At 42.3% G+C, this 27,269-nt stretch overlaps 1 protein-coding gene across 2 annotated transcripts in view; it reads right to left on the bottom strand.

The window, feature by feature from the left end:
• SETBP1 (SET binding protein 1) overlaps positions 1-27,269 on the bottom strand; it is a 306,763-nt gene that overhangs the window by 9,805 nt on the left and 269,689 nt on the right. Inside the window, exon 6 of one of the 2 annotated variants that reach the window (XM_065406939.1) lies at positions 305-475. The exons of the other annotated variant lie outside the window; for it this stretch is intronic. Within the exon in view, the coding sequence (XP_065263011.1) occupies positions 305-475 (171 nt within the window). The remainder of the gene's footprint in view (positions 1-304; positions 476-27,269) is intronic. 2 annotated transcript variants of the gene reach the window in all.

Here is a 27,269-nt window from a genome sequence, read left to right as displayed (position 1 = left end):
GGGAATAGAACCCAATAATCCTGACTTCTAATCCATTGCCCTAACCACAAACGATGGCACTACTTATCTCATTATTACAATGGTGCTGGTATCCTTTGATTAATATAGCTCTAAAGAGCTCAGACACCACAGTGATAAGAAAACGTTAGAAAAAACAGGACCTGATTATCCCATCGATTACGAACACCAGCAAGTGCTACTGAAGTCAGTAATAGTTACACATGCACAAATTGTTCAGCTAATTGGACTCTGGCATTGAATGGATAGAAAATAGACAGAAGAGACAGAGGGAAGACACAGTTACCTGCATCAGATGTTGCTGATGATGAAGGTAGGAGCGATAACACTGACGTTGGTGGCATTGCAACATTTTCAACAGCTGCTGGTTTCCTTCTGGTCATCATGTTACAGGCAGAACTTTCTATTCTACTATGAAGTGAAGGCTGGTCTGCTTTTAAGTGGGGACTTGTTATTCCTGGGGATTATAAAGAAAAAAAATATTTGGATGAATAAATATGAAGTATACAAGATTGCTGTGCTAGGTATCTACTAGAAAGGATGAACTGTTACTCTTAGTGTCCCAGTATATTTCCATACTCCCCTACTAGAGTGTGTAATATGGTTTTGATATTAGCAAGGATCATGATTTTTATTTGTTTTTAATAATTTTGCCTCAGGATATACCATCACAGTTCTCTATAAACAATGCTCAGCTAGCTGAATAATCCCAGAAGTCTATTTTTTGCACAAAACAAATATATACAAACACAGGCATGACCACATGGCTATTCAGTGGCATTTTCCATTTATCAGTTCCTCTACCTACTGTGTCCGCCACATTCACTTATAAACTTCTTTGTTATAATCACTTATTCATAGATCCTGAGGCCTGAAGGGACTATTGTGATATCTAGTCTGACCTCTTGTATTAGACAGGCCAGAAAACTTCCCCAAAATAATTCCTAGAACAGATCTTTTAGAAAAACATCCAATCTTGATTTAAAAATTGTCCATGATGGAGAATCCACACTTGACTCACTGAGTTTTTTGTCTGTGTACAGACTGAGAGCGGTCACAGAGCTGAGGGTATGTCAAGGAAATCATAAGCTTTGATGTCCAAAATTCTGCCAACAAATCTTGAGACAGGTTATTATACAAACAGGAAACAAATTAGATGATACCAATGTTCCAAAGATGTAAAACTTTCTAGAGACAGTGGGTCTGTATTATAGGTGGGGCTGGTAGCCACACCTATAATTAAGGTTGCCCTACCCTTCTTACTGGAAAGACCCATCTTTCAATAGCTTATGACTATGCCAAACTTTAATTTTTTGGGATGGATTTTTTTTCACAGGACCCCGCCTCATTCAGTGCTCTGGGGGTCGATCAGGACTGTGTAGTGAAAGAGAGAGTTGTCTGTAGGGCTCCTGGTGTCATCTGGTGCAGAAGTTAGAAGGAATGTATTGAATGGAGGGTTTCATGGTCAAGGCAGTTGAATGCTGCCTAGGAGAACTGAAGTCCCTGGCCTCTACCAGCATTCTTATCTGATGCTAGGGAAGTCACTTGAACTAAACTTTTCATATGTGGCCACTAATTATGAAATGTGTATTCCTCATTTTCTAGGTGTCTGACTTGAGACCCTGGCATCTGATCTGGAGAAATGCTGAGCGCACTCAGCTGCAACAGAGGTCAATGGGAGCTGTGCTTTAAACATAGTGTGCTATATAATGCTAAGTACTCTGAAAAATCACTTCCAAGTGTCTCAAATTGGGCACTTTTGTCCTTAATTTCTCTGTGCCTCAGTTCCCCCTGTGTACAATGGGGATAATAGCTCCTCACCTCCCAGGTGTATGCTGAAAACAAAATCATTAATGTTTCTGAGGCACTCTGATGCTATAGTGATTGGCACCAGAGGAAAGTCCATGAGATGGCCCTGAATAATATGGAGTAAATCAGAAGGAGGGTTTGAATAACATGCAGTAAATAAGTAACAACATGGGGAAAACAAAATGTTGACTAGCTTCTCATTAAATGAGCACTGTACATCTTGTTCACTAACTGAGGCAGGGGTCCTATGGAAAAAATAGTCTGTGATCATGTAATTACACACAACACCATAATCCATACACACAAGGGGGCTGAATTAAGGTTGCACAGACAACCTTAATTCTGGCATTTCCTAACTTCTGAGTGCATGGCTTTGAAAACTTAATGTTTGTTTAATGTAGTTTTTGTATGATATATATATAGCGTGAATGTGAGTCTATATATAAATTGTTGTGTGTGTGTACATATACATGGTATATAATAATGCTAACAACCTCATGAAGTCAACATCTGGTTATAATTAAACTGAAGGGCCTATATAAAAAGCTGTATGAAAACATGCAGCTGTAACCTGTTGACCTCTATTGATAAAAAAAAAAAAAAAAGGTCTGTGAAACTGTGGTTCAGCATATCAAGGGACAGTCATTCATTTTTCAAAGGTAATCCCTCCCAAACCACTTATCCTCTCAAATCTCTACCTGCACACAGTGTTTGCATTAGGGGCCTTGATTTATGGATTCCCACTCCTTGAATGTAGAGGCCTACTTCCTGTTGCCGTGGTTACTTGGATCTTGGTTCAAGGTTAAACTACTCCCAAATCAAAATCAGTGGCAAGCACAGCATCTAACAGCCAGGTTATTGACTACCCTAGGACGCTTAAAGGTCAAAGACCAAAGTGCTGCTCACTGCCTTCAGGGTGAGTCAATATTTTCAATATTTTTATTCTGTTTCTTCTGAAGAAGAAGTTGCTGCTCAATTACCACCTAGGTGGGTTTAGCAAGGTCATGCAAATCATTGAGGAAAATCCTCATCCCAAGGAAGAATTACACATTTAATGAATTACTTCAAAGACTACCCCCTCCAGTTGCAGCTTGTCACAAGTACAGAAGAGGGCCACTGGTATGATTATTGTTTTTGGCTTTGTAAGGTTTTATGCGCTTTGTTTTGTCTAATTTAACGGGTGAAAATTAAGACTGAACCACTACACTGACCTAATTTGCTGATTTGGCTTTACACTGAGATATAAGTGAAAATCATCCGACTTCCCCTATAGATCTCAAGGTGCTTTGCAAAAGTGGGTCGACATTGTAATCTCAGTTTTTACAGACAGGGAAACTGAGGCACAGAACAGTGCAATGACTCGCCCAAGGCAACATAGTGAGTTAGTGGCAGGGTTTAGAGTAGAACCCAAATCGTGTGTCTTCTAGGTTGTTGGAGCAGGCTACCCTACTGTCACTCCCTCTTCTTGAGGCTGTTTAGAAGGCCACACACAAGAAGTCCAAAATGTCATGTACCTTAGTAACTAGTGGAAATTTCTTCCTGACTTAATATCCACCATTTTGTCAATGAGAACTCATCATTTAAAATATGCATCCTCTGTGTGATCCTACAATATTTTATATTTTGCTTCTGTTTACATCCAGGAACAGAGAGAGCCCAAGTTGAATTATAAACCCTGGTCCTGAGTCTGTTCTTATTTACATTGCCATTACTCTGTTGATGTTAATAAATTTACTCCTGATTCAGAAGTAAGTGAGATCAGATTCAGCCCTTCAATTCCCAGAGCCCTGCTGACATTATATATAATAATGAAACCAGGCCAAAGCAGAGGGGAAATGAATCAATATTTGCCAAATGGAAAAACCAGGACAAATCCAGAAGAGAAAAATTGTTGTTTTCAATCTCAAAGGGGGTATTATGAACAACCAAGAACAGTAAAAGGATGATTTGCCTCGCATTTCTACCAGTGTACATCAGGAAATAGCCCTATTCAAGTCAAAGCATTACTGGTGTAAAATCTAAGTAAGCAAGAAGACAATCATGATGTAAAACTGGTCCTTTTTTTTTAAAGGTCTTTACAGTTTACAGTGTCTCATAATATTTTGGTACAAATTTACTTTGTCATTCATTGTCTAGCAGCGGATGTGCTTTAGCTGGTACTTAATACATTAATTTAAAATTACTAATATCATTTAGCATTCACACTGCAGTAATGCCTTAAGGCCACCGCTAAGTTGGGCCCCATTGTATTAGGTGCTGTACTAACCTATATTAAATGACAATGCCTGCCTTATTGTTACCTTGTGCTCTCGCCACATAATGCAGCCACCTACTTTCTCTCATCTTTATACTTACATTGCAAACTCTTAGGGTCAGCATCCATCTTTTTGTTATATATGTGCTTAGCTCCAGATTGGAGCCTCCAGGTGTTAGCTCACTACAAATAATAAATAATAACCGTGCCATTGCTAAAGCCATGCTAAAGAGGACATCAGCTAACACATAGCAGAGTTCTGTGAAGTTGCTGCTATGGAATAGTTTTCTGCCAAGGGATCATTATCTTAGATTTCACATAACCCACCGAATTGTGAGAATTCACTACTGTACTTCGTCTGTTTATGCATCACACTGCTCTTACAGGACGAGAGCTTTCTTCTCTCCCTTTCCATGGTTTAGTTATACAGTACATTTGCATGGTAATTCACATCTCAACATTAACTGGATCAAATTATTTGCATTTTGATTACTGTTTACTTTGAATAAAGAACCAGAAGAAGCCTAATATCTGGTAAATCTTTTTTTTTTTTTTTAAAGTGGATTTTACGTAGATCAGTCAAAAGCTTAGCATTGCATCATGCTCCAGAAGAGGAAACTGAATTACAGTGTGATAAATGTAGTTAAGGAAAGTAATTATTCTTCTTAAAGTAATATTATTTCCTATCTAACTTGTGAAATTCATTTCCATGGCTTCCATTTGACACATATTATCATTTAAAAATAACTGTACTTTTAATGAACAGTTCTGCTGCATGGCTTTTACTCTCCTGTTTCCTCGCCTCTTAGAGCCTTCAAATTCTACCTCTTCTGCAGGGGATTTTCTACCATATACAATGAGTCCCATTCAATAGCACAGAGTTTCTGTTTTAAAAAAAAAGGCCTGCACTGCCATCGTGAAGGTGGAATTTTAAGACACCAAGCCTGTACTTTACTTCACCTCACCAATTTTCTTCCATTTTTTTAAAAGCAGAATAGCTCTAAACTTGGGAGAGAGAGAAAGAGAGAGAGAGAGAAAAAGCCATCATTAGATAGATCTCCCGATCTTTATCTGCAGTACTACACTCAGAAGAGCTAATGCCATGATGATAGCTTTGAAATCTCTTAGGAATTGGATAAAGAGAAGCGATAGTGATGAACTCCCAGCTAATAAACACAAGAGTGCTTATTTCTGCAGAATGATCAATTTCTAGATGTCCTGAGGCTTGTCTGATACAGTTGATTTACTCATTCTCCCTCACCTCACTAATAAAGCTGAACTCCAACATCAGATTAGAAAGGAGCCAGATTTCTTAAAGGGGCAGGGGGAGGAATGGCATGATGGCATGCAAATACTGGGAGACACACTAATTTCTCCTGCCTCCTCCTATAACCACCAAGCTGTCTCGAACAGCTGCCTTCCTCTGCTGAAAACATACATGTTATCCGCTTTGGGTTAGTACAGTAATACAGACAATTAATTTATCTTGTTAGTGGAAATTTAATGCAATGATCTAAAAGAACTCTTACATATTGTGATAAACTTTAGTGCCTCCAGGGCGCTTCTTTTCCATAGGACTCATTTCACATCCCATCCATTATGTAAATGAGATGTGGAAATAGTTGAGTTCCTCTAATGTATCTGTACACTGATGGATGGCGCAGAGTCAGCCCTGCTGAAACTAATGAGGTTAAATGCATCTTGCCATTCCTGTCTACTTGGGTGAGTCTCTGTGCCTGAGTTCAAGAAATCTTATTCAAGTTTTTTCTTCCCTTAAAGCCACTGTGCTAAGATAATCACATTTCTTGACAGACAGCATAGTAATAGCCCCAACACCCACTCTGGCCTCAATCCTGCAGGGGTGAGGACTGTGTGGAGCAGAGGCTCTTGTTATGTAGCAATGTGGGGATATGGCAGCAGAAGCCAAAGGTCACCTTCTTACTTGAGAGATGGGGTCCCGGACTGCAGAGAGTTGCAGTTGACACCAGTCTCTAGTGATATGCAATGATTAAATAAAAACAATTTAGTTGTTAAGTACAAGCTGGCCGTGCAAGAACACCCCATGGGTGAGAACCTGTAACAACCATCAGTTTAGTCACCACTGCAAACTGCCCAGGATCCTCCACATCTAAGAGGATGAACTTCTACAGCTTGAACTAACGGGCCAAGTTCCCTAACCGGGAGCAGTAGCAGCCTGTGTGAATCAGGCACCCAATAACACACTAAACAGTGGATTACTTTTTGAGGCTCTAACCCTGCAGAGGGACATACACAGTACTGGGAGGAGGGGGGACAGATCCTACACTCTCCATCCTTTCCCCCAATCTAAGTACACTCCCTTCATGAAAACACAAGGGCTATCTCTTTGATCTGAGTCCTTAGAACGGAGAAGTACGAGAAGTGACCTTGGGGACAGGTGGACATGAAGTTTGGAAGGTAGGGTGCTGTGAGTCAAGAAGTGCAAATATTAACTTCAAGACAAATAGGAACCCACTGAAGCTGATGGAGGAAATGATTTTATTCTAGTTCTCCTAGCACCCAACACTATGGTATTTGAGCAACTCCATTCCCAGAGCAAAAGAATAGTCTGGATGCAAAATTCTGGACTCCCTGAAGTTTTGAAAGGTCAACGAAGAAAGCATTGAAATAGTTCAGCCAGGATGTGATTGAGGCATGAACAAGGATTTCAAGTAAAGCAGGATCAAAGTAAAGGCAGATTTTGGTAAAATTCACAGGATAGTGATAGATGGAATTAATGATAAGAGAAATAGGGGAAGAAAGGGCTAATTCAGAGGAAGGATTGCTCAAAGGTTCAAGGCCATGTAAACCAAGGGTTAAGGAGAGTGTTAGTGGATTCAGAGACAGGACTAAAGAGACTTTTGACCAGGAACTTGAAGCAATAAGTTTACTAGAAACTGTAGTTAGATGCTGACAGAGTCCAGACAGATGGACAATACGGAGACATGATGAGTCAAGGGCAATGCAGAACTGGTGTTGCACATATAAAAATGGGTCAAAGCTTGAAATTAGCAATGAAATATCCCAGAGAATGAAGTTTTCATATATAGAAAAGAAAAGCTAGGCACAGAAGTGAAGAGCTCCACAGTAGAAGACACAAGAGGAAAAGAAAATCTTTGGAAGAAATGAAAAAAAAACCCACTGTATTTTAGATGTAAAGGAGGATTCATCCCCGAAAGTGCACACTGAAGATTCTTTAAGGGATTTAAGAAGGGCAGTGATAAAAAGCTACTAGGAAGGTTGAGAAAAGGGATATGTGGCCATGGACAAATCATTACCTGAGAAAAGCAGGCTCAGTAAAATGGTCTAGTGCAGAAAGAGACTATGGTCGTAGAAGTAGTCGGAAAAGGGAGAGAAGACCTCTTTCTCCACACCACTTCTGAGGAAAGGCAGGATGAAGGTGAGATCTTAGTTCTCAAATAACGAGGAAGGGTCAAGTCAGGTATTTTTATTCTTTTTTTTTTTCCCGATAGAGGTGATCATTTTTAAGTGTGGCAGAGAAAACAGGAATGCATGAGGCAACAGTTGAGATTGGAAGGGATCCATATTTCTCACAGATTAAATGGGGCACAGACAGCTCCCATGGGTGAGCTGGTGACAAGTGAAGTAGGTTGTGTCAAGCTGCTGATGATTTAAGGGTGAATGAGGCACAAGAGCTGGGCTTGAGGCAATGATGGAGTCAGACATATATTCCGATACATCCAGTGTAGAAAGGGATAGAGAGGAAAGTATTGGAGAATGTAATGAAGACCTCAAAGTCCAGAGAAGACAGCAAAATTTATTGGCCATCTCATCAGTGAATCACGAGAGGTGATATCTCTTTGTACTCCAAACCTCCCCACCTCTGCAAAAAAACAACAACAACAACAAACCCAACCCTGCTAAAATACCCTGAAATTGTTAACCTTGGCATCCGGCCAATGGAAATCAATAAACATTTGTATATGTCACATTGACTTAACTACTGTTCTTTCAATTATTGATATTTATTATTTATATTATAGTAGCTTCTGACTAAGACTGTGGCTCCATTGTGCTAGGTACTGTACAAACACAGAGTGAGAGGCAGTGTTTGTCCCCAGAAGCTCAAAATCTAAGTAGCCAAGATATATGAGGGGAGAGCTGAGACTAGAATGCACTTACACTGAGTCCCAGGTCAATACGCTAGCCACTGAACCAACCTGCCTTCCTACACCATGATTTTGCTTCAGTAAACCAAGCCCCACATCACAGTTCAGTCAAAGAGCTATACTATGACTAGCTCTCCAGTAAATAGAATGGCTAAAAAAATTCTTCGCAATTGAAGGAACTCCCAGTATACAGTGCAACCTATTAGATTGCAACCAAGTAGTTTTATTTTTAGAAAGGCTCATGTTGGCTTTGTTTTAATAACTGAGTCCATTCAGCCCAGTTTAATGGCGATTTATCACTACAAAATGTTTGCCTTATCAGCACCAGAGAGGAAAAATAATATGCACTGGGATGTGTGTATCTCTCTCTCTCTCCCCATATTCTAGATAGATAGATATGATTTCCCCCCCTTTTCTTCTGAAAACCACAGTAACTGACTGCAATATTAAAATGAAAGTATGTTTAAACAGATGCATAGGTAAGATCAGCAATGTTATTTTAATACCTCGTCAGCACTTAAATATAATATACAGTGCTTGGATTGCTGCTCTCTTCTATTTGTGCTCTAGAAACATCTAAAACATTGGACAGTATGGAATTACTGTACAAATTTGATTTGTATTTCGATCATTGCTCAGATTAATAGTATTTTCTATGGTACCTCTTTTGGAAACCTCAGTGAAGCGTAAGAGGGAGAATGGAAAGACTGAAAGACGTCAAGGTCAGGAAAGACCTCAGAGGAACCAAAACACAAGAACAAATCTGAACGATGAAGAACGATAAAGAGGTGAATGGTGCAGAGAGGAATAAAGTGGGGCAGATAGTTAGGTACAGGAGATAAATGATAGATTGGGAAGAGAAGGCAGAATGAATAAGGGAAATCACCTACCAGAATGAATCAAGTGAAAGGATGCCTAGTAGGGAAAGGGTGGAACAAGAAACTGAAAACAATGCTAACCATTAACAGCATTTGCAGTTATGCTTTCACCTTAAACAATCCTTCACATCTAGATCTGCACTTTCCTAACATTTTGGGGTTAGGACTCTGATCCAGAAGTTTGGTGCAGGCCCATCTCTAGCTTTCATGTTTACTGAGGTTACATTGGGATGCTTTAGGCTCTTCACAGGATAAATTGCCTTACCCATTGCAATATGCATATTTTATTGCATCAAGCAGTCAGTATAAGGATACTTAGAAATATGTTCCCTTTAAATAGCCAAAAAGTAGCAGGAGAATATCACTCACAAAACAAACAAAATTATGAATAACCGAGAGTTTTTCTGATAATTCTGTTTGTTTTACTGGGGCAATGGGGTGATAGTATCAAAAGGGGAAGGGTCAGAAGTGGCAGAATCTATTGAAATACTCATGCTGACTGAATGTTTGGTTAGGCCACAGAACTATGGGGGGAAAAAACATGAATTTCAGAGAGTTGCAAAGCACGGATTTTCAAACCTGCATACCTGAAATAAGTTAGGCATTTTAATCTGTATTCAAGCACCATAATAGGATGCTTGATTTTCAGAGATGACCAGTTCTTAAGACTCCCACAGAACCAAGGCCTAAATCTAGATTCAGGTGCCTAACATCAGACATCCAAGTTTGAAAGCGTTGGCCTGGGGGTAATTCAACAGAAATTGAATGCTGCAAAGAAAGTTTACCAGTACAATTCTGGTTACCCATGTTCAAGGAAGATGAATTCAGAGTGGAACAGGTGCAGTGATGGGATACATGGATGATCAGGGAAATGGAGAGCCTGTCTTATGAGAGAAGACCAGAGTATGGCTGATTTAGCCTAGCAAAATGCAGGCTGAGAAGAGATAGGATTGCTTTCTATAAATACATCAGTAATTTTGGCTTCAAATTGCACATGGCCCTAGGTTTCTGCTGTTTGCAAAATCTGCTCCTCTGTTTTAAGTTCACATATTTTGGATCTCCCTTTTAAAGGAGCTTGTTGGGCTGGATTGATATCATACTGGTAGCATTCTTTGTTAGCATGCAGGAATCTCTCATTTGCTAGGCCGAAAGCCTCTTGTGGTGAGGAAACATCTCATTGTAGTGAATAGCCCCTGCCACCAATTAATGAGCAGCATTGATGACTTCAGAAATGTGGGGGAGGGATAGCTCAGTGGTTTGAGCATTGGCCTGCTAAATGCAGCGTTGTGAGCTCAGTCCTTGAGGGGGCCACTTAGGGATCTAGGGCAAAATTAGTACTTGGTCCTGCTAGCGAAGGCAGGGGGCTGGACTCAATGACCTTTCAAGGTCTCTTCCAGTTCTAGGAGATAGGATATCTCCATTTATTTATGACCTGTTGACTCTTTTCTGAATGGAAAGTAAGTGGCTGCATTACAGGGCATCAGGTCATATGGGTTATAAAGTGGGGAAAGTAGGTGAAGTTTTTCATGGCTCTTGTAGAATGCTGTGGACTCCTTACCCCAAGGGAAAAATAGAGAAAGTTTTGTTCCATTAATTCACAAGTGCTTCCTGTTGGATATCATAAAGGAGAAAGTGTAATTTTATGCGTATAACAGGCAGAGTATAATCAAATGCTATTCACAACTGCAATTGAGAAAGACAAACAGCAACTTATAGGAAGTCTTTGTAATTGTAAGCATACGCAGTTCTAATGAGCAAGAGAGGGAACCAATGCCATAAATGCAGGACTCCCAAGTACAAACCACCTCAAGTGTATTTCACTGCACCTCCTTGTCCACAGGCTAAAGCTAAGACAAAGTAAAGTGGACAAAATGGCCAAGCATGATTATTCACCTTACAAAACTAAATGTTTCCTCTCTACACTTACTTTTCCATCAGTAATTTCCTAATCTGCTCTCTTTGTTGTTCAGTCAATAATGGTGGAAGGCACTAGGAGTGAAATTGTGTACAGGGTTCCCACAAGCCCCATGCATCACTTGGAAGTCCAATTTAAGCCCTCGGTCAGGCCCCTGCACTAAGGTAAATTTCACCGTACAATATTTTTTCTTCTTAACAAAGTCTGTTTTCATTTAGGGATATGAATTCTTAGAAATGAAAGAAGAAGTAAAATCCCATCAAAAAATATCATCCGCTGATGAAAGCATTGAATATCTGAATGAAGAAAAACATTTACTACTGTTGGTTATGCTTGGGGAATCATTTGGTATTTATGTTCATACATTTGACTGTCTCATCATTGCAAGGATAAAACATGTCCTGTGCTTTTAAAATGTTCTGGAGTCACTTGACACACCATTTTTGACGTGTTTAGCACAGCCTTACAAAAATTTACCAGCCCAGGCACAAAATCTACTCGCCTGCCTGTTCTCATCAGTCATCAGGCTAATGGAAATACGAACGACATTTCACTTGCCCTTCCAAAGAATTTACTTGTCCCAGGGGAGTGGGAATTTTGCAAAAGAAGACTATCACTCTTCCTCGTTATTATTATTAATTATTTGTTACTTCTAGATACCCCCACCAATATCAGTGTTCCACTGTATACACACAATGTGAGAGACAGTGCCTGCCCTAAGAATTTAGACTATGACTACGCGACAGTTTATGATGGCATAATTTATGCCGCTCAGTGGGGTGAATAAATTGCCCCCCCCCGAGTGACGTAAGTTACACCGACCTAAGCGCTGGTGTGGACAGTGCTACGTCCCGCCGACATATTTTCTGCCGCTCGTGGGGGCTGGAGTAGTTAAGCCGATGGGAGAGCTCTCTCCCATTGGCTTAGAGCGGGTACATTAGAGAGCTTACAGTGGAGCAGCTGCAAACTCTCTAGTGTAGCTATGCCCTAAACAGAGAAGAGAAACAAATGGTGAGCTGGGAAAGAGAAATACAGAGGAACATAGGTATGTCTACACAGCAGTTAAATACCCACGGCTGGCCTTGGTCGGCTGATTCGAGCTTGTGGGGCTCGGGCTGCAGGGCTGTAAAACTTCTGTGTAGATGCTCGAGCTGGAGCCCAAATTCTGGGACCCTGCGTGGATGGAGGGTTCCAGAGCCCAGGTACCAACATGAGCCGGAATATTTACACAGCAGCTTTTAGCCCATGAGCCCGAGTCAGCTGACCTGGGCCAGCCGCAGCTATGCCACGATTCTTTTGGTCTAGTGTAGAGGTACCCATCGTGACTTTCTCAATCTCAAATAGGAAGTCAGTGGCAGAACTGAGAATACAATTCAGGTCTCCTGAATCCCAGTCCAGGGTCCTCTCAGCTGGGCCACACTGCCTTTCCTCACTCTCCATCCCTCCTCCTCTATCTTTGTTCTCCTCTTTTCCTTTGGCCCCTTTCCCTTCCCACAATTCCTCCCCCTTTCTCTCCTTTGCTCTGCTATAGCAAACTCACACTAAGTCTTGAATGGGCCCAGCCAGCATCTCAGTTAAACTCTAATTTCCTAATTCACAGAGCACATGTGAGCACAGGAGCAGGCTACAAATTCCAGTGCTGTCTGCAAAGACTGTCACTGCTGATGCAGAAATGATCTGTAAACATGAAACTCCAAGCACATTTGTACCTTTGGGGCCTCGTGCTCTTAGACCAGTTATGTCCTTTGGTGTGACTGTGTTTGGAACAAGATTGAGGGGTAGGGGCAAAGATAGATTTAAGACACCTTTACATTCCTTCAGTAAATTGGGGGCTGGGCTGGTCCAAAGCCTGCTCTAATTTCTGCCTGGTAGCCCAGGGCTCTAAGAGACCAGGGTACAAGGATGCCCTGGCCACATCCCCCTGGAAACCTTTCTGTTTTATTAGGGACATGAAGGGAGTGGTGTATGAGCAGCGAGGGCAGCTCTACAATTTCAGAGGATTTCCTTGTACAGAAGGAACGCTCAGGTAGCTGGATCTTCTGGTTTTACAACTGCTTTGAAGCACTAGAGCAGTGCAAAACACCCAGGACAGGCAGCACAGAATTGGTCTCAATTTCCTGTTGCAGTAATAGTATCTCAGCGGTGTACAGCACTTTCTGAGCCAGGGAATCTCAAAACACTGCATGAGATATGGGATGGATTATGGATTATAACCACAGCTTTCCACAGCCGGTGGCGCACAACTGCAGCACCCAAGTACAACCACTAGGGGTATTTTACCTCAGTGATGTCCAACGCCTCCCAGACCTACCTAGGGTGCAGTGGGAGCAGAAATCCTATTACAGGACACGACTTTCATTCTCCTGTATGGCCATCCCATAGCCCTGCCTCCTGTTACAAGAGTGCCCTATACACGAGAGATTCTGGCATACATAAACAGTTAATAGAACAAGCTTACAAAGTGCCAGCAGATGGGTCCCAAGAATACAGAACAAAGTTCCTGGGTTTGGTATGCCCAATAAAACTTTCACATTGCAAACGGTTTCTGATGTCTACGACTTTCCAGGGAGCTCTTCATACTTCCTCCCAGCCCCCTTTGCGCTAGCTTGCACCCCAAGAGCAAGAGCAGGAAGCAGTCCCAGTACTGAAGAATCAGGAGTGGGCAGGAAGAGCAAGTGTAGTGAGTCCTTCAGGACACGCCCCCCCAATCCTTAAACACCCATGCAAGGGCCAGTCCCAACCTGGCCTGTATGCTAGGGTTGCCACCTGTCCAGGTTTCCCTAGGATCATCCTTTTTCGTTGGCTGCTGTTACAGGCACAGGGGCTCAGGGGCTCAAGCACCCATGGAGAAAAAATAGGGGGTGCTCAGCACCCATGGGACTGGCCGGGGCTGCTGCTCTGGCGGCCTGGGGGTTGGCCGCCAATCAGCTGTTCAGCAGCTGGCCCTGTGCTGCCCAAACAGCTGTTCAGCGAGGCTGTCCCGCCCAGCACCTGTTGAGCAGGGCTACCCTGCGCGTCAGCTATTGAGTGGGGCTGCCCCGCCACTCGCTCCTCTCTGCCCCCTCCCCTCCCACTGCCCTTAAGGCAGGAGAGGGCAGAAAGGAGCGAGCAGCAGCAGGTGGGAGGTGCTGAGGGGAGTGGGCGGACCTGGAGCGGGAAGAGGGCCCATGGGCAGAATGGGGGCGGAGTCTCGGGGAGGGGGCAGATCCAGTATGGGGCACCCACTGGCAAAACCAAACGTCAGCGCCTATGGCTGCTGTCCTGGGAAATCTGTAAGAGTGCTCAGTCCACACTGCCATTTGTCCAGTTTTATGGGCTCCTCCCAGATGTCCTCTTTTGTTCTTTGGTATCTTAGAGGTGGCAACCCTACTATATGCATCTATAGAAATCACACTTGCTGCGCCACTGAAATGATGTAGCAGCCGAGCAAACTACAGGGGGTGATACAGAAATTTTTGCCAACAGCCCAAGGTAAACCCTGCTCTCAGCAAAAGTGCCATGAGCACAGCGATGTGAAAATGTTCACATTTTGAAATTTTCAACCAAAAACGGGGACAATTTTTTCCGCCAAAACCTATTTCCATTTTCCTGCCAGCTCTAGCCATGAGGCTAGTGCAGGTAAATTCGAGTGCAGTGGCTCTCAACCTTTCCAGACGACTGTACCCCTTTCAGGAGTCTGATTTGTCTTGTGTACCCCCAAGTTTCACCTCACTTAAAAACTACTTGCTTACAAAATAAACATAAAAATACAAAAGTGTCTCAGCACACTATTAATGAAAAATTCCTTACTTTCTCATTTTGTCTGTATGAAATTTTAGTTTGTACTGGCTTCGCTAGTGTTTTTATGTAGCCTGTTGTAAAACTAGGCAAATGATGAGTTGATGTACCTCCTGGAAGTCCTCTTCATACCCCCAGGGGTACGTGTACCCCTGGTTGAGAACCTTTGCTCTAGGTACCCTCTGGGTAAACAGAGAAAACCCCCATTCCAGTTTTTAAGGTTCCATCATAAAGGACCCCACAACACAAACACACAGAGAGAACACAATCTTTATGGAACTCAGTCGGTCTGACCCTCCGCTGTCTCCTCCCTTGGACCTATGCAAAATGACTGCAAAATCCATTCTGATTTGGTATTATCTGACACCCATGTTGCACAGGTGCAAAGGACTACTCCAGAGAGTGGACAAGCAAGGCCAGGGTAGGTAGCTACCTGCAAAAGATAAAGAGCTGATTGAGCCCTGCCTGGTTTTAAACCTGCGGTTCCAGAGCATCTAATTTCCCCCTCCAGCACTCCCACATTTACTTGCAGAAGAGCAATGTAATTGGCATCACTTTGTAATTCATTGTTCTAGTACAAGCTGCCCTATCGTAATAAGAGAGTCTGGATTGCTCTTCATTCCTGGGATCTCTATTTTGCTGGTAATAAATCAGTGTGTACAAATACCCTCCCAACAAGACGGTTCAAAAAGCTTTGGGTGCCCATGATGCTGCTTTTGTTTACAGTATTTGTCAAATAAAAAGCCATAATTTGTGGCTCACTCGCCGCAAACAACCACTCCCCCGTCAAACAAATCCCCTCTTCCTCCCTGACATTAGTGAAATGTTATGTTTCGGATTTTAAAAGCATAAAAGTCAAAACGTTCAAAATGATGGGTCCCACAGCAAATGTAACCTGGTCCCAAGTGCGCATAGGCAATGGTTGGCATTGCTGCACATGGTATTAACTTTTATGTCTTCTACTATATGTGCAATGTGGTTCATTTATAGTGGCTCTGGGAACCACTATGTTTACATAAATTTTAATTTCCTGTCTTTTGTTTGTACTCTTTATCATCTTTCTAAAACACACAAACAAATAAATAAATACAAATCCCTGTGAATTTTAGTGCTGGCCAGATTATCCATAGAATGATGCCCGGCACAGTCAGCATGTCCGATTTTCCATGCTGCCCCAGCCATGTGCCTTCTCCCTCCCTAAGCTCTGGACAGATCATTTCTGGGGGAGAAAGGTGTTTTCATGCCCATTTCATCTGTGGCATCTCTTTGATGCTGCTGCCAGCAAGGGTGACCCTTATCTCCACATGTGGTGGGGATTTTGTAGTCTGGACTCTTGTCTGCTGGGAACTGGTCTGAGACCACCAACTCAGCTGACATAGGCCATGGAATAGCAATGATCTAATAATGTTATCATAAAGAAATGCATCACTTTGCACAACAGACTGACAATTCATCTAGGTAACAGCTGGGAATTAAGAGTGCTACAAAGCCCTTGTCTTTTTTCAGCACTTAGAGCTAGATTCTAATACTCTTACTCATGATGGCTAGCACCTTGAGTAGTCTCATTGAAGTCAGTCCTTGATGTGCTATCCAGACAACACTTTGTTCCCTTTTATGTATTTCCCTGATTAATTTAGAATATCAGGGTTAGAAGGGACCTCAGGAGGTAACCCAGTCCAACCCGCTGCTCAAAGAAGGACCAATCCCCAGACAGATTTTTGCCCTGATCCCTAAATGCCCCCCTCAAGGATTGAACTCACAACGCTGAGTTTAGCAGGCCAATGCTCAAACCACTGAGTTATCCCTCCCTCCATGTGCCTTGGCACTTGGCACAACTGAAAACCAATTCTTTGTATACTTATATACAAGGCCCCAGCCTTGCTCCCAAACTATGCTACTCACGCTTGTAATCATTAATGCATGCTTTTTTCTATGTTTTTGCTTGCAGGGCACGTTAATCAGGCACTTGGGTTCAACTACATATAACTACGTTTCTGAATGCAGTAGCCATACATTTGGTTGCTAAAATTCCCTTTCCACTAGCTATGAAGTTCTGGTAATTAAGAAGAGAGATTTGTTTAAAGCTGTTTAAAAACCTCTCTTTTGATCAGGAATATCAGGTTCGCCAAACTACCGTGTCTTGATTGGTGGAGATCTGAATGTGCCCTTGCTAAGGAATATTACATAAAAGGCTAAAATCACAAGATTGTGATTCTGTGCCCATTGCACAGAAAAACACAGTGGTCCAGCTACAAATTAATGTGATGCTCCTCATGCACCAGTGATTAAAATTCAGTGTTGACAGGATGAAACCCAGTTATTATTTTTTTAGAGAAACAAAGAAAACCAGATGATAAAACTGAATAGGTTGGTGCAGCAAATCCAACAAAAATATGGCACTTCTAGGCAGCTGTGATTGGAATCCTTCCTCTGCTTGAATAATAAAGGCTTTTGCTAATTTTAACCAGAGCCGAATCTGAAAAACCTGCAGTCTCATGTGACTCATGGAGCCCCAAGGGAATAGGAGGTGGCGGGGGGCGGGGAGAGATGTGTGTGTGTGTGTCTGTGTGTATAATCTAACAGTGCCCAGAGGTTTTGAGATCCTGGATTCCACTTCAATAGCACAGGCCAGATTCATTAAAAAACCTGGCTACATTCCAGCAGTTAAAATTGAAGCAGCATATTTATTGCATTTTGCTCAAATAAATCTGAAAACGTGTGAATCATATCCCTTGGAGAGATGGGGAGGAGAAGTAAACAATCTCGGGCTAATACTTAGAAGAGGAGTATGTTGAAGAACAAAGATGTAGAAGGGTTATTGTTGCAGGGAATCTGCTGGGTGCTTGTCGAGTCGGAGGTTTTTGGAAAGCTAGACTTCTCCGCCATTTTCTCCATTGCTGCTACTCTAGCCTCAAACGTTCTATTTACTGTTCTCTATTCATTTTTTTTTTAAATCACTCCTTAGCTTGTGCGGCTTTACTGTGTGGTTCTCTGTGGTTTCCCAGATGCTGTTCGTGACGTTGGCACCTCACCCCAATAGCAACTGCATTGAGCTGGGATTCAATTATAGCCTTTCTGGCACAGGCAGATTGGTTTTTCAAAGATAGCATATTTTGGGGAAGGATTTATTTTTCCCCAAAGCAATTTTGATTAAGAAAGCGAAGCGCGACTCGTAGCTCAATCTTGCAAGGCGCAGGATGCCTCGTGACAGGTCCTGAGTGCCCCTTGACTCCAGCACCACCTAGAAAGCATTCAGCACCTCATAGGATTAGTTCCTGAGGGAGTAAAATGTGAGCTAAGGGTCTGATACAAAGCCTGTTTAAGTGAAAAGGAGCTTTTCTGTTCATTCCAGTGGGCTTTGGACCATGCCCATAGAGTCCAAGCATGGGACTCAGGGACTGCCCGAAGTTCTAATCACACCTCTTTCACTGATGCGTCTCAGGCCTTGGACAAGACAATTAGGCCAAAATTATGAAATGTGGGTACCTAATGGGAGACACTTAAATAAGGGGCCTTATTTTCAGATAAGTTGACTGCCTACAACCTCCAGTGAAGTCAATGGGAGCTGCTGATGGACAGAACCTGTCCAGATCAGAGTATTAATTAGGTGGCCAACTTTGGGCACCCAGGTTTGAAAATGTTGACCATCCCCTGCCTCAGTTTCCCTTATCTGTAATATTGACATAACCAGTTACCTAAGTCACTGGGATGGGATAAGTACTAGGTATTATTATAGAGGGGGAAAGTTGCTTGTTTAAATAAATTATGCTGAGTTGTGCAGTCTTTGAGGGCAGAAACTGTCTTTTTTTTTTTTTAATTACTTATGTGTCCAGTACCTCCCCTTGATCCCTGACTGGGGCCTCTAGGAACTACTGCAATGCAAATAAATAAACGAACAACCGTAACAATCCAACTAGCTACACTTTTCAGGGAGTTGCTGGTGTCACTCGGCATTATTATTAATTATATTGCTGTAGTGCCATTGAGCCCTGGTTATGGACCAGAATCTGATTGTACTAGGCACTGTACAAACTCCGAAGAGAAGGACGGTCCCTGCTCCAAGGAGCTTACATGGTGAAGCGACAATAGTACCAAGGAACTAAAGCGACCTACAAAGTAACGCAGCCTGGCTCCAATTCAAGACTGGGCTAGATTTTATTTAAATTAACAATACCAATAGATCAGAAGGCAAGAACAGCACTGAATTAAATACAGATATTGGGCCCAAGCCATTCATCTCAGACTTGATATGCAACCTCCCCATTGCCTTAAAGGGCTGAGGAAGTGTTACTGTTTTGCAAATCTCTCTCTGGCAGTTTATGTATTTAGCTGCAGTGGTGAAAGCAAACCGAGGCCACTGTGTTGCATTAAAAATGGAAGATATGCAAGAGTAACTTCCAGCCGAGACGAGCTCAGCACAGCTCCTAATAGCTTGGCCAGAGAGAGGGTCCCTTCTGGTTCGTCTCAGAGCCGCTGCTGACGGACCACCAGGGGCCCCATTAGCGTGCGGTGAGGTGAACAAAAAGGGGTTGTTTTTGTTTTGCAAAACTTCATTGATCAGGGTTTTGTTTTGGGAAATAAAATCGGGGGGTGGTTCAGTTCTGGGTCCCATTTTGTACTGAATCCCTGGAGTTTAAGAATAATATTGCGCATGTCTAGTATCGTCCATATGAACAATGCAAAACAGGTTAGACCAGTGTTTCTTAAACTATTGTACTGGTGACCCCTTTCACATAGCAAGCCTCTGAGTGCGACCCCCCCCTTATGAATTAAAAACACTTGTTTATATATTTAACAGCATTATAAATGCTGCAGGCAAAGCGGGGTTTGGGATGGAGGCTGACAGCTCGCGACCCCCCATGTAATAACCTCGTGTCCCCTGAGGGGTCCCAACCCGCAGTTTGAGAACCCCTGCGTTAGACTCATAAACAAATTTAGCTTCACATACCCCCAGGAGATGGGCAATATTTCCCCATTTCACAGACAGGGTAACTGAGCAATTTCATACTGTCACTGCAGTCAAATCTCAGTGAGGTTTCATGGATGCACAGTATAGGAAGGCAGAATTTGGCCCTTATGCATTACTCCACAAATATCTTTATTGGCATTTTAGATAAAGATGACCTATTCCCAGAATAGCCTCAACTCTTTTGGTAACTGGATCCACAAAGAGAGGATCCAGCATTTATTAAAGTCACTGGGGAATCTCTCCACTGACTTTAGTGGGAGTGGAACTGAGCCCAAAGTGCAGATACAAAGTGCCATAATAATAAAAGAATTGCTCTGTTTGGCGTTCTGAATGTCACAGCAGATGCTCAGCTAGAGTAAGGCACTGATAGAGCCCCTTACTTCCCTACTATAACCGCAAGGAAAAAGTCCTCAGAAGCTCTCTTACCAGCTGATTCTTCATCACCTAGATGATACATGTTGTCATATTGAATCACTGCACCTTCTTCACACAGCAAAGTCCAAAGAAGCCACAAACCCAGGCTCCTCATCCAATGTCACTTAAAAAGTGACCACAAACCCACTCTGTATCACAAAAGGGACCAAAGAGGCAGTACAAATGGGGTGCTGAGATATCGGACCCACAAGGAAAAAATAGCAGTGGTCCAAAGGGATATTTTGAGGGTTTTGCTGTTGGTTGTAATTCCCCTTCCCATACCAATTCCCTTTCCTGTACCTTTCCCCCCCTCTATTTACCTGGGAATCTACTGTGGATTAGCCAGAGTATCTACCTAGCAGCTCATCTCTGAAACAAACAAACAAAAATTGTCAATGGAATCCCCTCGTAGGTCGATGGGAAAGATTTTACTTATAGTGGGTTGGGAGAGCTTTTCCAAACATTGATCCATATGGATTTTGGAATGTCTCATAAAGACTGTAAAGCACTTCTAACTAAGGCATGATCCAATGTCTACTGAAGTCAATTCCTGGTCTCCTATTGACTTCAGTGGGCTTTGGATTGGCCCCTAAGTGAACAAAGAAGATAAACACATATATCATCAGCGTGAAGTGTTAGATTTAGTAAAGTGTTTCCATTGACTGTTGCGACACTCATGTGGCTAAATCTCCATGCATGACATCAGAGATTTGGCTACAGAATTGTATTTATTAAGGCTAAGCAAGATTTGAGCGGAAGCAGTTTAAAAATAAAAGCAAAAGGATCTAAATTTAGTGCCAACTCCCTGGTGCCTCTCCCTCCCCCATGACATATATTTTCCTTTAGGGAAAAACAAAATCTCCCGGGCAACTTGTGTGGCACATTATACAGTCTGTGAATTAAAACAGGCATGTTACAGACCTCTGAGAAACATGGTGCATAATTGTAATGCCAACTGACCCTCAACTGCAGTGGCACTTAGTGATCTCCCCTTTCAAACAATCAGCTATTGATTCCCAAACCCTCCAGTTTCAAACCAACTTTTGTTTTCAAGAGGCATCCAGTCTTTGGGATGATTCTGCCATTACTAATTCTCCTTGCCCTGAGGCTAGTTGGTATTTCTACTGCTTGCTTGAAGTGTTATCAAAATAAGGGCAACTGCAAAGCTGAATTGTTGAATGTTAGTTTTCCCCAGTTTTGGGGTCTATGCAATGAACTCATAGTCATACAAATGGGCTTTTATTACAGCATTCTTAGCACATTGACTGGAGGGAACACCAGGAAACAGAATTTAGGGGAAATACTGCACCAATGGATTGGATGGCTTATTGTAGCAGGTCTTTCCCAATGCAAATTTATGAGATTCTACACGTATTTAGGAAAGTTATTTTATAATATCATAAAAATGTGCATCCCACAAAAGCACCTTGTATTGATTTTTATGTTTTTATTATATATTGTTCAGGAAAAATCCTATAAAATGAGACAAAAAACAACCTGAAGTGCTCTAAAGTTCTATCTCAGACCTCTCTAATATTAACAACAACAATTTGAATTTATACAGTTCATTTTATCCTGAAGGATCCCAATGAACTCTGCAATGGTGACAAATACTGGAATCACTTCAGTGCCCCAGTGAAATGCAGCAATCCGCGGGGAGAATGCAACCACTGTTAATGGTGCATAACACCACCACACCAATCATTTGGAAGAGGAAGCAAACGTAATATACTGGCTCCAGGAGTGCAATTTGGTCTCCTACAAACAGGGATAGCTACTGTACGTAATACCAGCTGATGCCGTAACTCATCTAGCTTGCAAAGGGCTTGTGCTTTTGCTACTGAATGTCTCTGGTTGTAGTATCTGAGTGTAGTATCTGCATGTGTATGCCACTGTAATTGGTGCCATGAAGAATCTCTTTCAAATGAAGTCGGAGAGGAAATTTGCAATAATGTCACACACAAAGGTTAGTTTAGCCAATACTCTAAGATTAATACACAAAAAGTGCCATGGGGTTTTTAATTACTATAACCGAGCAAGACATTTAGCAACTCATCTTAAAAAAAAAAAAAGACACTCTGAGTGGTGGAATACTTCCTAATGTCAAACTGAAGCGAGGATTTAGCACTGATACGGAGGATAAGATGTCACCCACTGAACTGCCAACAGCAAATTCTCATGGCATTCTGTTCACCTCAGTGGCATCTTTCCCAAGTACTAATAAGACTCAACCCTGCTTAGCCTGTGAGAACTCTGATAAGACCCGGGCTTAAACTTTGATAGATGAGCACTGAAGTAGAATAACCCATATCCCAGGAACTAGTAACTACTGATTAAGGGCCTGACCTTGCAAACTTCTGAGCACCTCGGACAAGGACCCATCCAATCCCCATGGCAGATAATAGGAGTTGTGTATTGGGCTATGTCTTGGAGAAACCATCCAGCACCTTCAAATATTGGACCCTATATTTGGAACTGGAAACAATGGAGTGAAAACCAATGAACTGTGAGTCATATACCCAGAAACCGTTATGACAGATTCTTTTGGGAAATCTTGCGTTGCTAATAAAAGTGGTTGAAGGTTTAAAGGGAAGTCCCTTTGACTGGACAGCCTGTTCTGATTAACACTTAGACAATATGGCCGTGCTTAGATCCTAGGGACATGGATGCTATAGAAACCAGCTACGCCAATTATCATAATTTTATCTCAAGTTTTGTGATATATGATATTTTCCCTAAATCTCCCACTTCCGGACTCATTGATTATGGGAGCATCCCAGCTTTCTTTTTTTTTAAAAAAAGGTAAGTTTCTGGTCCTCATGGTGGCGAAGAAAAGCTTAAAGATTCAAAAATGTGAAGGCAAATAAAAAGAACAAAACATTTATCATTTATTAAAATAGCCAATCTCATAATTTTGGGGGGCCTGACTTATGGTTTTTGAGCAGTGGGGGTCAGCAATAGAGGAAATCCCTAAGAATATGTAGATAAGAAGAAAAGCATGCTTCTCTCTACTGGTTTATGTTAAGGAGATACTTCAGGAGGAAGAAGAGGGTCCAGTGAATTTCCGGACCGGAAAGCAATGGAAGACAATCCTTTCTTACATTCCTGCAGCTACCCAGAAGGCATTTATGTAGGGCTCTGTGAATCTGTACCGGCAGTGACCTGACTGCCTATGATATGGGGGGAAAAAAATCAAACCCACACAGTATAGACACTCTCCCGCAATGTACTTGACTGGGCTCTGGTTGTTATCATGCTGCTGAGAAACTAGGACAGTGAGAGGTGGCTCCAAAGGCCATGTGACATGTGTCAGTGTGTCTCCTGACCCTCAGGAGAACTGCTAACCTCACATTCACCTGGGTTGCCATGGGAACCTCGCAACCAGCACCTGCTGCTGCAAAATGATCCTGTTCTTAGCAAAAACTGAAAGTACTTGCAAAGTTGGGGAAGGATAACCAGTGGCTCTTGATCTGGCTGTAGGATCCAAGAGGAGCTGGTATTCTTACAAGTGTTCTCCAGTAGGAGTGAATATATCACATTATATAGATCCCCTTACATTTGTCAGTGACCCCTGCAACTGCACAATGTGCATAGAGGCCCTGTTTGCATATTGTTGTTTAAAAAAAAAAGGGGGGGGGAGAGAGGGGCTTTTACCAACTCTCCTCATAGTGAAATCTGCTTTCCGCTTAATTGATTTCCTCTGAATTTATATAACAGTTTTAAACCGGAAGGATCCCATGCCATTCCAAATGTTAAACTGAAACAAGCTGTACAAACATATTTATTTGATTATAAATAATTATCAAACTTTCTAGGTGAATGTACAGTCCAAAAAAATCAGTACTTCTGCAACGATCCTGCTTGGTTTACAAAATGAATGGAACTATAAAAAAAAGAAAAAGAAAAAGAAAAAGAAAACAACCTTTTTACACATAAACCCTGAATATCTTGAACAATCGCCACTGAGCTGAAAGGCAAGTTCTTTAATCAGAATCCATAAAACATTTTTAGGGGGGAGGAAAAAATAGGTTGTGTCTGAAATTTAATGTCCACAAATCCAACTTAATGTTTATTCTCCTTATTGAAATGAACTTTGTCATTTATTTGAAACTTGTATTACTGTCTCTCACTGTACCAAGGCAGTTATTGATCTCCCAGTGCTTCTTGTATAGTGCCCTTTCCACTCTCTCTGGCTGTGTTTTCTCTGTTTTCTTTCTTTTCTCCTCCCAGATAAGAAGGCCTCAGTTCGGAAATGGGAGAACTAAGCCCTTGCAGCCATTAGAGAGGGAAATGTCTTAGCACAGAAGCTGGAGAGAAAAAGAGACAAAACCACAACTGAACGTCCGGGGAGCTTGTGGTTACAACTCGCCTGCCCACTAAAAACGCTGTTCCTCATTTTGCTGGTGTGTTCTTTGAAAGTGTGTGCATGTGTGTTGGTGGGTCTTGACATTCCAAGTTTAGATCATAGATATTAGAGATGGAATAGACATATTAGGTCAGCTAGTCAGCAGCAAGGTGGTTCAATACATTCAATTTTAAATGAATCAAATGATTGGGCTTCCATTACTCCCCATGTAATGGACTTAACTCCATGAATTTATCTAGTTCTCTTTTAAACCCTGTTATAGTCCTAGCCTTCACAACCTCCTCAAGCAAGGAGTTCCACAGGTTGGCTGTGTGAAGAAGAACTTCCTTTTATTTGTTTTAAACCTGCTGCCCATTAATTTCATTTGGTGGCCCCTAGTTCTTGTATTATGGGAACAAGTAAATAACTTGTATGTGGCTCATGTCATGTTATTCACCATGTAGCTTTTGTGATGGTCTTTTCCCCATGTACAGGTTTTATCATATGAGAATGAACATGGACATTCCATTATTCCCAGCAGCACACCAAACTCTAGGAAGAAAGGACCTCTTCAATATCACATGGGGATGGCATCCCATCATGACCAAAGATTGTTGAAAAAATGTCAGACAACCAACTTCATGCAATGCAATGTCACACGGTGAGCCCTAGCTGTGACAATTGATACCCAAAGCTATGATGGGTTCCCTTCCAGATGCATACGCATGGGTATGATCTGTACTATACAAATATTGGGCAATAGCTTTAAATACTATGGGAAAAATATTGTTCCCCAAACTGAATTTTGGTCATTGACATTGGCCTGTGCAGAGGGACTCCTTTAGGGAGGTTATGTCCCCTCTCCCCAATGAGCCAACAGTGCTAAGGTTGCCCTCCTTCACCAGTGCCTACTTTGTCCATCACCAGTCTGTCCTCTGTCTTCCTTATCGGGTTTCCAGAATCAGTTCTGTCATTCCCCTGCCCTGGCACCAAACCTGTTACTCACCAGTACTTTCTCAGGCTGCCCAGGCCAGTGCCAGGTCTGCCTTCAGCGCAGGCCAGGCTTCCTTTGAGGAACTGATCCCAGTTTCTCCCCTCCCACAAAGGAACTAGCAGTAGCTCTCTCCATTCTCTGACTAGATAGAGCAGCACTTGCAGAGAAGCTGGCCACTATGCTAGCTGGCTTGTAAGAGGTTAGTTTATGTTAGAATCATAGAAGATTAGAGTTGGAAGAGACCTCAGGAGGTCATCTAGTCCAACCCCCTGCTCAAAGCAGGACCAATCCCCAACTAAATCATCCCAGCCAGGGCTTTGTCAAGCTGGGTCTTAAAAACCTCTAAGGATGGAGATTCCACTACTTCCCTAGGTAACCGATTCCAGTGCTTCACCACCCTCCTAGTGAAACAGTGTTTCCTAATATCCAACCTAGACCTCCCCCACTGCAACTTGGGACTATTGCTCCTTGTTGGTGGTCTGGCGGATATGGGTGTCCCCTATTGTCCCCAACAACTGTTAATTCCCTCTGTTTGAAAGAAATGGGACTAAATTAAAGATTTGGTGACCAATATTAATCATTGGGGTTTTAAATAAAGATTTTACATCTGTATAGTATCTATTTATATCCATCTGTGCAGAGAGATAAGTGGGGGGAGACAGAGAAACATGAACACTATATAGGGAGATACTTTACTGGGACTAAGGGCTGTAGCCTATAATTTAAGTAGGGGAGTGTGGCAACTGGAACTGCTGAGTGAGCTGGTCGAGACACGTTTGCTGAAGACACAGTGCATGCAGTATTGTAGGTCATCACACTTGCACTGCGCTGTTGGCACCTGGTTAAAAGCAGGCCCAGCCTGTGTAAATCATATGAAGTACAGGCAGCCATTTTACACGGCTATGGCACTTCTCTTCTAATCCAAAGCCCTTTGCAGCCAATGGAAAGACTCCCATTGAGATCTCAGTGGGCTTTGGATCAAGCACTTAATCAGGATCATTAATCTTTTCCAGTCATTCCCTCTACATTATTTTTCTTTGTTTTTATGTAAAATAGAGTGGTTTACATTAAAAACAAAACAACCTTGATTTGTAGATTGTTGAAACAAATATAAGGGGGTACTGTCTCTGTTCAATGTATGGGTGTGCAGCAGAAAGTCCACTGAGCCTTTTATTCACTTGTGCTCCCTGTGCAGGGGCAAGGAAAATTGCTCTTCCTGTACTCAGGGGTCCTCTTGTCATGCACCCCGAGGGCACACAAGACACCCTAAAGGTGCAGGTGAGAAAGTGGGGCCATTGCCCTGCAGGGTGAACCAATGCAGAGAGGACAGCAGTCTACACCATCCCATGAGGCTTTTGTGTTGGAGAGACCAGTTCCTCCCCCGGCACCTCCCTGGGTTGTGCGGTTCTGCAGTTGGGTCCCTGGGTTATGATAAAAGATAATGGTCCAAATGTAACTATTGGTTTAACTCCGCTGAAGCCAATGGAGTTATACCATTGACTGATTTGGCACAGTATATTGTGCAGCTAGAACTGCACTGGAACAACTTAAGCACATCAAAGCACACTGCCAGATAGCACAACATACAGAGGACATATGATGTGTGTGCCTGTGAGAAAGGATGGATGGGTGGGTAGATAGCCTGACATGTTTTTAAATTAAAAAAAGAAGAAGTAAAAAGCCTAAATTGAAAATTGTTTTGACCTGTGCTAAAGTTCTCTCCTTCCCCCGAAGTTAGTTTGAGGAAA

The sequence above is a fragment of the Emys orbicularis genome, chromosome 6, assembly GCF_028017835.1.
Source record: "Emys orbicularis isolate rEmyOrb1 chromosome 6, rEmyOrb1.hap1, whole genome shotgun sequence".
Taxonomy (NCBI): domain Eukaryota; kingdom Metazoa; phylum Chordata; order Testudines; family Emydidae; genus Emys; species Emys orbicularis.
Note: the sequence above shows the minus strand (reverse complement) of the source record. Positions and strands in the feature narration are given on the sequence as shown.